Source organism: Budorcas taxicolor, chromosome 3 (assembly GCF_023091745.1).
Source record: "Budorcas taxicolor isolate Tak-1 chromosome 3, Takin1.1, whole genome shotgun sequence".
Lineage (NCBI taxonomy): Eukaryota > Metazoa > Chordata > Mammalia > Artiodactyla > Bovidae > Budorcas > Budorcas taxicolor.
In genome coordinates, this window is record NC_068912.1 from 7,060,614 (window position 1) to 7,072,689 (window position 12,076).

Below are 12,076 nucleotides of genomic sequence, written 5' to 3' on the forward strand. Positions count from 1 at the left end.
CCAAAACCCTCTGAATCTTGGTCTAATAATGTTTTATAATACCATGAAATACATTTAAAGGGAGCAAAGCTTAATAATCACATTAGAAAGGGGTAAAATACGTGATTTACCTATGTAGATGATAAAAATCTTTATAATGATTTATAAAATGGTATATCTTACAGCATCATTCATAATCATAGGAAATTGGAAAGTACCAAATTATTATGACATTAGATTACAGGATATATCTATAATAGAATATTATATAACCATTAAAATCATGTTTTTGAAGAATATTTACTGCCAATGAGAGAGAATTTTATGTGCATAGTATCACCCCAATATGTAAAATAATTTTATATACCTAATACATATATTCAGAGAAATACATGTGTAGAAAAAATCCTCAAGAAATATACTAGAATATTAATATTAATAGTGGTTATCTTGGTGAGAGGAAAAAGATGACTATACAATTTTTATTTTAAAATTAACAAATTGTACAAGAATATGAACAAGAAACAAATAGATTAACAATAAATGAACAAAACTAGATTGCTTTCAGGCTTTTCTCTGGAATATTAAATGACAAAAGACAAAATTACATGTATTCAGCATCATAGGAAGTAAAAGTTTAAAGTTTAATAATTCTATAAATCAGCTAAGTGGCATAAAACCAAGTGGCATAAATTACCTCAAATATGCATGGCAAGAGAAGAGAAGCATTTGGGTAAAAAAAAAGATTATTCACTTGTGATTCAGAATACAAAGAACTGAATAAAAATTATAAAAGCAAAGAATGAGGAACTTAAAAAGTAAATGATGATAATCACTGAAATAGAAACAAAATAATTAATTAGAAATATGGTTATGAAATTAATACAAAAAATATTTTATGTGGATAACAGTTCTTTAAATGACAAAATTTTAATACCCCAAATTAAGATCAATAATATCCAAAGGGTAGAGATTTTTAAAAACCCATACTAAATCTCTTATCATTCCAGGTATATTTTTAACCTTTCTCTCCAAATTTTCTATAGTAAGCATTTACATTTTATCAGAAGAAATAGGCAAGTGTTAAAAAATACTGATTAGTACCAAAGTAAGTCATCTCAGGTCAGAGAAAACATTAAAGTCTATTCCTTGTCTGTCCCCGGCTGTCTCTGGCGCACCTCTACATGCCCTGTGCACCTGCCTATGTGCTGGTTGCTAGGGCAGAGCTCAAAAACAGGAAACTCACCAGCAAGATGCTCTCCCAGGACATCCAGCGGATCGGGAGCACTGCCCGGCCCTGGATTCGGTAGTAGTCACCACTGTATAGGTTTCTGCTCATTCCAAAATCAGCTATCTTGATGGTATAGTTCTTACCCACTAAGCAGTTTCGTGTGGCCAGATCTCGATGAACAAAATTAAGTGAGGAAAGGTACTTCATACCAGATGCAATCTGGGTAGCCATAAACTTCAGGTTGGCATAACTGAGGAAATACAAAGGAAGAGAGAAAGTAGCCTCTGGAAACAAAAACCTGTGAAAGGTACATACTCTACAGTTAGTACCAACAAACTGGGGTTCTAACCTCAGCATCCCTTCTCTCTTCCTCCTTTATCTCTTTGCTTTCCCCCAAAGCACAGCTGCTCTGTTATTCCCTGCACACTAATTGGGAAAGACCTTGATGCTGGGAAAGATTGAGGGCAGGAGGAGAAGGGAGCGACAGAGGATGAGATGGCTGGATGGCATCACTGACTCAATGGACATAAGTCTGAGTAAACTCTGGGAGAGAGTGAAGAATAGGGAAGCCTGGCGTGCTGCAGTCTATGGTGTTGCAAAGAGTCAGACACAACTTAGCAACTGAACAACAACATCCCCTACCATCCGAGAACAATGATGAACTTTAAAGCTCACTGCTCCCCATCTTAGTCTTATGAACCCAGAAAAGAGATGGAAGACTCAGCTTATTTACCTGACAGTGGGTACACTGGCAGAGGAAGAACTGGGTGGCTCGTGGCGGGAAAGAAACTGATTGAGATCTCCATTTTCCATGTACTCAGTGATCATGCAAAGAGGGTCCTCAGTGATGCACACAGCTAAGAGACGGATGATGTTTGGGTCCTTGAGCCGGGACATGATCTTTATCTCCTTGAGAAAATCATTCCTTTGAAGGACACAGACACAGATAAACCCAGAGGTTGCCAGAGTTAGAATCAAGAAGTGGGAAAAGACACAGCAAAGTCTAGTCCTGCCTATTATACTAGTCTTCTTTTCCTTTGGATAACCTTTGTGAGAACAGAGAAATTGCTTCCTGGAAACTGTCTCATTCTACTCATCCTGGAACATGATAAACCTTTATTCAACTGTAATTTGGGAGGCATATGGACCATGACATTCACATTTGCACCCTTACTATCCAACAAAAGCCCTGCCACATAGAAAGTGATTCAGTTCAGTTCAGTTCAGTCGCTCAGTCATGTCCAACTCTTTGCGACCCCATGAACACAGCACGCCAAGCCTCCCTGTCCATCACCAACTCCTGGAGTTCACTCAAACTCATGTGATTAATATTTGCTAAATCAAATGTAGGTTACTAAAAACTAGTCTTAAAAATAAAACCTTCAACTGAAAATTATATCTTAAGTGCACTGGGGTCTTTCCCTTTTTCAAAAGCCATGGAGTCGCTCTATAAACAAAGCTAAGGCCCTTTTTTTGAAAATGAACAACCATCCTCTGGTTTATCTGATAATTTTGTATTGTCCCATGCTGGCTTCTTTTAATGCAGAGTGTACCAGCAGACAATCACAACACACATTTAGTAACCTGTTCAAAATTGAGCGGTTTAAAGTTCATGGTGGTAATGCAGTCATTTCAAAAGAAGTACTCACTTGGCCAAAACTAATAGGTGTTAGAGTAGATGGTGATGACCACCCTTGAATCGCAAAGTGGGCTACCTTCCCAGTAGCAATATTTGGGGGAGTGAAACCACTAGCCCACATTCTCAAAACTATTGAAACAGACATGTTGTATGTCTCCTAGGAGTTCTCTAGCAATCCTGGACTGGGAGTCATACCAGTCAATATAAAATCCTTAAAATCAATATGGTTTCAACACCTCTCCTATTTCACTCCTCCTTCAACCTCAAAGCAAGGGGGTCCATGGTTTGGGAGGGCACACAACCTAAGCCATCCATTGTTGCTTAATTGGAGTGGGCACAGATGGGACACCAAACCTCACCAAAAGACAGTGAGCAAGGAGGGAGGCTCAAGAGGGAGGGGATATATGTATAACTATGGCTTATTCACGTTGCTGTACAGCACAAACCAACACAACATGGCAAAAAAAAAAAAATGTTTTTAATGGGTAAAAGCTCTGTCACATGCCATAGTTCTTTTTCCTTTCTTCTTGCCACCTTCTCTAATCATGGGCTAATGTTTATATCAGGAATATTCTTTCTTTCAATGGGACCTGAGGATATCACTTTTCATTCATATTAGTATCCTTAAGATCGAAATTCTCACAGTTAAAATTCCAAAACCACTACAGTTCTGTTCCCTTGACTTTCTTTCTTCTTCATACCACATCCTGCCAACTGCAAGACTTTTAATAAAACCCTATCACCATTCTTGAAATTTATGATAATTTGAGGTATAGCAATGTAAACTTTTTATGAATTTGAACATCAGTGAGACAAATCAAGCCAACACAAATGAAGAAATGCATATGTTACCCAGATGTGCAGATTTTCCTGAGACACATTCAATCAGCTTTCAACCAGCATGCCTGTCTGGGTGAGGATTAACTCACCATTACTGTAATGGAAAGGCTGTCAAACAACGGAGTGTGGCTGGAAACTGCAATTTATGTAGTAAAGGATCCAAGAGATTATTAGCCAGTTTGGAAAACTGCTAAAGGACTGTGGATCCTTTTGCTTTGAGGTCCATGGGTACTTTTCCAAGTAGAGGTAGCTTCTCATTTGGGGGGTTGCTGGATATAGACGAAGAGGAGCATAAAAGAGAAAACAGGGGATGAGAAAGTAAATAGAGATTCAGTGCGAAAAATGAATGGCAGAAGCTTAGCAAGAAAGATGTGTGTGACTGGGGAAAGTTTGCAAGGGTAGGTAATGACATTCAGGAATGTCAGACTGTTGTGTAGGTTGGGAAGCACAGTGCTGTGCAAAGGAGGTTAGGAAGTAAATAGGTAGCAGATCTAACAGAAAATGTACATTTGCTTTAGCAGGAGTTGAGAATGAAGATGAGGATTACTGACCCATCAGAAATATAAAACACAACAATGGATATACGAGGCAGCTCACAGACCTTCCCATCTCAAAAGAAACAAACTGCTCAGAAGTTTCCAAGAGTATCCCTGATCCTGAAGATGAAACAAATATAGGAAAATTCAAAATGCAGACCACAGACCTGGCATTCTTGTTGGCATCTGCTCGGAGCATTTTCACAGCCACCAGGACAGGCTGGTTGGCACTGACATCTAGGGCAAAATCTTTGTCTTTGAACTTTTCCATTCCCTCCACTTCACAGAGATGAACCTAGACAAAAGTCATCTAGTCTCAGCATCATCATTTCTCCTGAAGATGTCTCAGTACTCTTGCTGGGCATTTCCTGGAGATAAACTAACTCTTACAACTCAGGCAAAATAATCAGAAGACCAATAAGAAGCTATGTGTAGCATATCTTTGACTCAAATAATTGATTTTTTTTTAAATGGTAAGCTAATGTGATATGTTACTGCTTTATAAAAAATATATATTGGTTGGAATATTAAACATGTGAATGAATTGATAACAGCATTTTATTACAGCTATAAAATACAGTATTATTTTATTATACTATAAAATGTCATCTTGTATAAATGCTTCAACTTTGATTCAAGGGAGTTTGGCTCTAAGATCGCACAAAACATAAGGTATTTTATTCTCCAAGGTAATCCCTTAGGATGGAATTAGCATTATCGGGAACACCTACGTGTCAGTAACAGTATAACAAGCCTGCGTTTTCAACTCAGGGGACAGGATGAGTGGACATAACACCACAAACGAATGCCATGGGCCCTTCTTCCTCCAACACCACCAAACCTACACAAGGTTAACGCAGGCCACCCATGCTGGAAACCAGTACCATACTCTTAGGAAACCAGGTTACATTTGGAGTTTAGATGGCGGTATTGAAGAACTTCTGTTGCCACTTAAATCATTGCTTTGACTTCTTGGAAAGCTCATGTGACTGTTGTAAGAGTGAAAAGTCAACTATTACATGCATCACTCTGAGGGCAATTGAGAAGAGTGTTCTCCTTATCTTGGTTAGTGATTTATTCCCTAGTGGCTGATTCTGGGACTAAAAGCAGGGGCGAGGTTGTTTTTGACCATTTTACACGTAACTCCCATTAAAATGGAAAAAAACAAAGTGGCTATCCAATAGCAGGATGTTCTTGGACAGTTTATAAAAGATGATCACATCTTATGGTCCCCACCCTCTGTAAACTACTGTAAAATATTTAGAAAATATTGGATGTTTTTAGGATCTCTAAGTCTAGTGACTTTCCTGCTTTAAAAACTCTTGTATAGAAATCAGAATTCCCAGGAATTCCACAGCTATTTGACAAAGATGAGACTGACCCAATACTAGTCTTCTGGAGGAGGGGTCCCCACCTCCAGGAATGTATATATGGTCTAAAGGTGGAACTGATATAATAGTAATAGAAACAAAGTACACAATAAATGTAATACACTTGGGATTTGGGGGTGCCAACCCCACCCCTCCCCCAATCTAAAACTGTCTTCCATGACACCTGGTGCCCAAACTGTTGGGGACCACTATAGAGGACCACGCGAGGAGAGACGGCTGGAGGACACGTCCTGTGTGAGTCCACTCCGGATGGGCCACTTTGCCCTACACATCATTTTTATTCAACTACTCCCTCTGAACTGCCAAGGACTGGAGACTCCACTCCAAGAATCAGCTCACCTCCCCAAACTGGCCTTCACCCAGCTTCTCCTTGAATGTTAAGAGCTTCCTGGGGAACTCTTCCACAGCCACGTCTTTTCCCGAAAGCAGGTCCATGGTAACGGCAGGCACAGAGTAGGTGTTGCCTCCAGTCACCCCCTGGAGGTTCACAATGTCAGCCTCTGCGTAGTGGGGCACGCCCTCGGGCCCACTGGGCTGGACTGGCTTCACAACACCACTGCAGCCTGGGAAGACAAGGACAATGAGCTTCATCCCGTGGAGCATTTTTGGAGATCTCTTTAAGAAAGAAAATCTGACAGGAAGGCTAAAACATGCAGCCAATTCATGTTAATGTATGGCAAAAACCATCACAATATTGTAAACTAATTATCTTCCAATTATAATAAAGTAAAAAAAAAAAAAAAAAGAAAAGCCCCCAGTCTAACCTAGGCTATGACATTATTACTTGGACAATGGTTCCTCTAGAGACTTTCTTGTGGCCTCCAGAATACAGGTCACCATTTTATCTCTTACCCTTCTCCTCATACTACATGATCATTAACAATCTCCTTGACTAAACTTATGGAATTGCAGTGAAGCTCTAGGAAGGCTGGCTATACTAGTTAGGGCAGGAGTATTAAAGTTTTAGGATTTAACAGCATATTTTCTTAATTTTAAGATATGATCACTGATGTAAATAACCTACTTTCCGGATTTAAAACTTTGATTAAATTTATATGATCTAGCTTAAGACAGCCTAACTTTAAAACACATTAAAATATGAGGGGGGATATTTTAGACTTCAGGAAGTAGGTAAGCTACTTTGGTTCGGCCTAAAAAATGAATTATATCCCTTTTCTTGTTATCTCTGTGACAGTCCCATAGTTCAATATGCTCCGTCAAAGTTTGCTATAATGGTACCCCACTCCAGTACTCTTGCCTGGGAAATCCCATGGACGGAGGAGCCTGGTGGGCTGCAGTCCATGGGGTCGCTAAGAGTCGGACACGACTGAGCGACTTCACTTTCACTTTTCACTTTCATGCATTGGAGAAGGGAATGGCAACCCACTCCAGTGTTCTTGCCTGGAGAATCTCAGGGAGAGAGGAGCCTCGTGGGCTTCTGTCTATGGGGTCGCACAGAGTCGGACACAACTGACGCGACTTAGCAGCAGCATCAGCAGAATGGTAAATATAAAGAAAGCTGAACTCCAAAGAATTGATGCTTTTGAACTGTGAGAAGACTCTTGAGATTCCCTTGGACTGCAAGGAGATCCAACCAGTCCATCCTAAAGGAAATCAGTCCTGAATATTCATTGGAACGACTGATGCTGAAGCTGAAACTTCAATACTTTGGCCACCTGATGTGAAGAACTGACTCATTGGAAAAGACCGTGATGCTGGGAAAGACTGAAGGCAGGAGGGGAAGGGGATGACAGAGGATGAGATAGTTGGATGGCATCACCAACTCGATAGACATGAGTTTATGCAAGCTTCGGGAGTTGGTGATGGACAGGGAAACCTGGCATGCTGCAGTCCATGGGGTCGCAAAGAGTCAGACACGAGTGAGCTGCTGAACTGAACTGAACTAAACTGAGTGGTAAATACACATTAGTGTCCTTTCTTCATTTGGAAAGACTCCCTTGAAAAGCCTATGCCCTCGTGATTAGTCCTGCTACTTTTCCAATGACCTCTCTCCTGAACACCATCAGTCCTCTCCTATTGACACAGGTCACTTTTGGTTGCTGTTATTATGGAAAGAAAACCTGCTCTTAGTCTCAGTGATGACTCCAGTATCCCTTCTGATGTCACTCTGTAGCCATTTTTAAAAAACACTGGGATGTGAATCAACTGGCACCATTTACCAAAGCAATGCTTTTACTGAGAAAAGGCAAGAGATATTTACTTTCATAATAAAATCATATATGAGTCTAATACATCACTCACCAAAGAGAAATGAACAAAAATTAAATAACACAATTGTTGTGCTTCGTCTCTCAGTCGTGTCCAACTCTTTGCAACCCCATGGACTGTAGCCTGCAGGCTCCTCTGTCCATGGGGATTCTCCAGGCAAGAATACTGGAGTGGGCCCTTCTCCAGGGGATCTTCCCTACCCAGGGATCAAACCCAGGTCTCTCACATTGCAGGTGGATTCTTTACTGTCTGTACCACCAGGGACGCCCAACACAATTATCTAGGTGACTAAAAACTGGGGACTTTAGGATGTCTTTAGCTTCATTGTTTTTTCTTCAAGTTTGATTCTAGTCCTGAATTTACCCCTATTGGTGTTTGATGTTGAGTAAGTACCTTATCTGAATCTTCTTACTTTCCTCTCATGAAAAAAGAGGAAGTTGGACTAGTTGGGCTGTTTAGGTTCTTCCAGTGTTAACACTTTACTAACACATTTTATCTATTTTCTTCTTCTAACATGTGGGGCCTTCCAAACATCTGCTATTATTAGTGGCAGAGTAGAGATGTTCAGATTTGAGTAGGAGTAGCAGCAGACCCAATCTAGACAGTGTGGACTTCCCAGGAGAAGGTGGACTTCTCTAGGCTAAGCTAGACTTGGTTGAGCAGGAGTAATTGTGTCACACCTTCATAAACCTTGTCCCTCAATTCTCTGCCCATCACTTCATCCTCACCTGACTCTTCCTCCCCTGGAGCAAATTCTGGAAGTTTTCGTATCAGCCTGGATGGCTCCTGGTAGTCAGGGCGAAGTGGAAAGATGCGATCATAAGTGGAGTTGGACTCCTGCTCACTTGGTGATGAAGAGCGGTTATTGTTGAACATGCTGGATTCACTGGGCAGGGAAAGGCTGACTGTCATTTCATCATCCAGCATCCTCCGGGAAGCCTAAAAGAGAAGGGGAGAAAGGCATGTTGGCACAAAAGAGATCATCACTCCCTCCTCTTCTTAAAGCCAGCTCTTCCACTCAGATGAAAATCACTCTTTAATACTCAAACTCCAGAAGCAATGCAAGTGACAGGGATGCAGCCTGGTTCCACAAATACCTACACTGTAGAAATTCAGAATAATCTTTCATTTCATCAAGGAAGAATTTGACTTCTAAATAAATACACTGCCAACATTCATTAACTCCCACTGAAGAACTTATAAGCATCATTCACATGACACTGTAGGAACCTATCAATAACCAATCAAAGAATATCAATCTTAGCATTTTCAAGGTTCTATTAAATAATAGGCTTTCCTGACACCATTCAACCACTTGATTTTGTATAGATATAAATTAAAATGCTCATGAACACAACAAATGTGTTGTACTACGATGAATCTGCATTTCACCTGATCACTCTGGCATTGTATGTTAGAGTAAAACTCTCTTTATCCTGCATTTCCACTAACCAAAAATAAAATGACTACAAAATAGGAAAGGAAAGCCCTACGTGTCTAGGGATACTGAGGTGAATTATACCTCTGTGTGTGTGTGTGTGTGTGTGTGTGTGTGTGTGTGTTAGTAGCTCAGTCATGTCCCACTCTCTGTGACTCCTTGAACTATAGCCCACCAGGCTCCTCTGTCCATGGAATTCTCCAGGCAAGAATACTGGAGTGGGTTCCCATTCCCTTCTCCAGGGATCTTCTCAACCCAGGGATTAAACCCAGGTCTCCTGGATTGAAGGCAGATTCTTCACCATTTGAGCCACCAGGGAAGCCCAAATTATACCTAACACAGGAATAAGAAGAATTAAACAGCTAACTGTTCTTGCATTCCATCTAATATGGCCTGCCTGCTCCTTCAAAATGAACCCTCATAATCTAAATATATATGACTCTTTAGATTTAAACATGTGAAATGTTCTACTCCAGCAAACATACCTTGAGTGCGCAATGGAGAAATTGAGATGTTTGCTCCATAAGCTAGGCTGATAGATCCTCAACAATGAGCATGGAGCCCAGCACATGTAGGTACTCAATAAATATGGGTTGACTCTCTCAAAGAGAGAATTGAGGACACCATTATAAGTATCCTGCAAATAATGCTATAGCATAAGGCTACTTTGAGTAATGTATTGGGAATATAAATATATGCTTAAGGGTCTTCTTCTTCAAAAAAAAATCCTTTCCTCAAGGAGAAATCCTGTGTTATTCCAGAGCATTTTTGAGTTTTCTCACTCAGGATGTACAGGGATAGAAAGAATTTCTTCAAGGACCAAGTTAAATATTCAAGGGCAAAATGTTTAGTCTCCCTTTTACCTAGAGAGTCTCCAGTCCCAAATTCCTCTCCCAGACCATGAATATACTCCAGTGGGTTTCAGAAGAAAGACTCAGAGATGAGTGGTAAATTCTGGTGCAGAGAAAAATAGCTTATAGAATAGAGAACACAGACTTTCCCCCTCAACTAAACAAATGCAGTCATAACAGACTGTTCAGTAAGAGCACAGCATCAAGCTTTCCAGTGAATCTTCAGACCACCAGCTTCTTCCACCACCACTCTTTGCTAGCCTTCTCCCTGGAATCTAGAGACTCAGTGTGCTTCAGCATGCTAAAAGAAGAAAGGTTTTGGTGTTGCCTCATCATGCCAGTGCGTGAGCTCTCTGTGGATTCTACCTTTCAGCCTTCAGTCACTATTTCTGGACTGAAAGCTTTAATTTAGTCAAAGTATTTTCAGACTCATGATAGAAGTCCCTGTGGGAAGCAAAGAGATCCTCTCTTCTGTGAAATATTCCTGCCTAAAAACCTTAAAGTAAACTTCAGGCTTTCAGCGCCTAAGTGTGTAACAGCTCAGAAGGAATCGCAGGCTGCTTGTCTGGGTCATTCCCTTCACTTCTCTGATATTAGCCCCTTCCTCTTGTCCCACCCACCAAGAGTTCAGAAGGTTCCAGTCCATTCACCTCTTCTGGTATGTACTCCACAGAGGCACTGGTCTCCTCTGAGAGCCCATCTCCAAACACAGGAGCTATGAACACAATCAGGCATTATTACCCTCCCTCCCGGTCCCAGCCGTCAATGGGCATTTCAAAGTCTCACAACCCAGAGCACCTGTGACCTCTCACAGTCCACATCCATTTGAGCTCATTGACCAGGGACAATGCCCATGGCCAAAGGTGGAAACAATTTATCATCAGCAAACTCCAAGAATATCACACACTTAGCAACAGTGCCCAGAGTTGCTATCTGGTCTAAAAAAAACAAAAGAAGTCATAGATAATCCATCTGTGCATGTGTGCTAAGTCGCTTCAGTCATGCCTGACTCTGTAACCCTATGGACTCTAACCAGCCAGGCTCCTCTGTCCATGGGATCCTCCAGACAAGAATACGGGAGTGGGTTGCCATTTCCTTTTTCAGGGTATCTCCATGACCCAGGGATGGAACCCACATCTGTTTATGTCTCCTGCATTGGCAGGCAGAGTCTTTACCACTAGCGCCATTGGAAGCCCCAGTCTACCTGTGGTGGAATGTATAGAGTTTAGAAGAAAAAAAGTCAACAAATTTCAAGACTGACAATTGGAACCAGCATAAAAAACAGGATATTAATGGCACTGAGAACGTCATATTTTTAAACAGAAAAACAGTTAAATATAACTACTATGACCAACTCACCATTATTCAATGAGGTTCAGGTAAAATCATTGGAAAAAGTCTCTGTAGACTGTAAAGTGTTAGACAAATGTAGTAGAAATTATACAGATCACTTGGCCGAGACAAAATGAATCAGAGGAGGCATTCAGAGGATGTATAGCCATAACATTCAAGTACAAAAAGAAGTTGGAATAGAATTGCAAGAAACTTGGCTTGGATATTAATGATGTTGGATATTTTTCTACACACACACACACACACACACACACACACCAAAAAACAAGCAAGCAGTAAAAACAAAAGGAACAGCATTATAAGAAATTTTAGCTAGGTATCAGTTATGCATCAGAATCGCTTGTTAACTTTTTAAATTAATTTATTTTAATTGTAGAATAATTACTTTATAATTTTTAAAAATACAGATGCTGACACTCCACCCCAAAACCCAGTGAATCAGAATCTTCTGGGAAGATGCCTAAGTTGAGATGCCTAAATGTCTTGGGAAGAAAAAAAAGTTTTTGAGTTCTCTAGGGAGGTTTCAAAATCTCCATCCTAAAAATGAGAAACTGGACTTAGCTTATTCTTTTCTGATCCTTTCAGCCCT

The 12,076-nt window shown here is 40.5% G+C and overlaps 1 protein-coding gene across 1 annotated transcript in view; it reads right to left on the bottom strand.

Annotated features, from left to right (window-relative positions):
- Positions 1-12,076, bottom strand: part of DDR2 (discoidin domain receptor tyrosine kinase 2) — a 166,324-nt gene that overhangs the window by 6,416 nt on the left and 147,832 nt on the right. The window contains exons 12-16 of the mRNA XM_052637087.1: positions 8,574-8,784; positions 5,956-6,179; positions 4,393-4,520; positions 1,944-2,135; positions 1,226-1,460 (exon numbers count right to left, since the gene is read on the bottom strand). Of these exons, the coding sequence (XP_052493047.1) occupies positions 1,226-1,460; positions 1,944-2,135; positions 4,393-4,520; positions 5,956-6,179; positions 8,574-8,784 (990 nt within the window). The remainder of the gene's footprint in view (positions 1-1,225; positions 1,461-1,943; positions 2,136-4,392; positions 4,521-5,955; positions 6,180-8,573; positions 8,785-12,076) is intronic.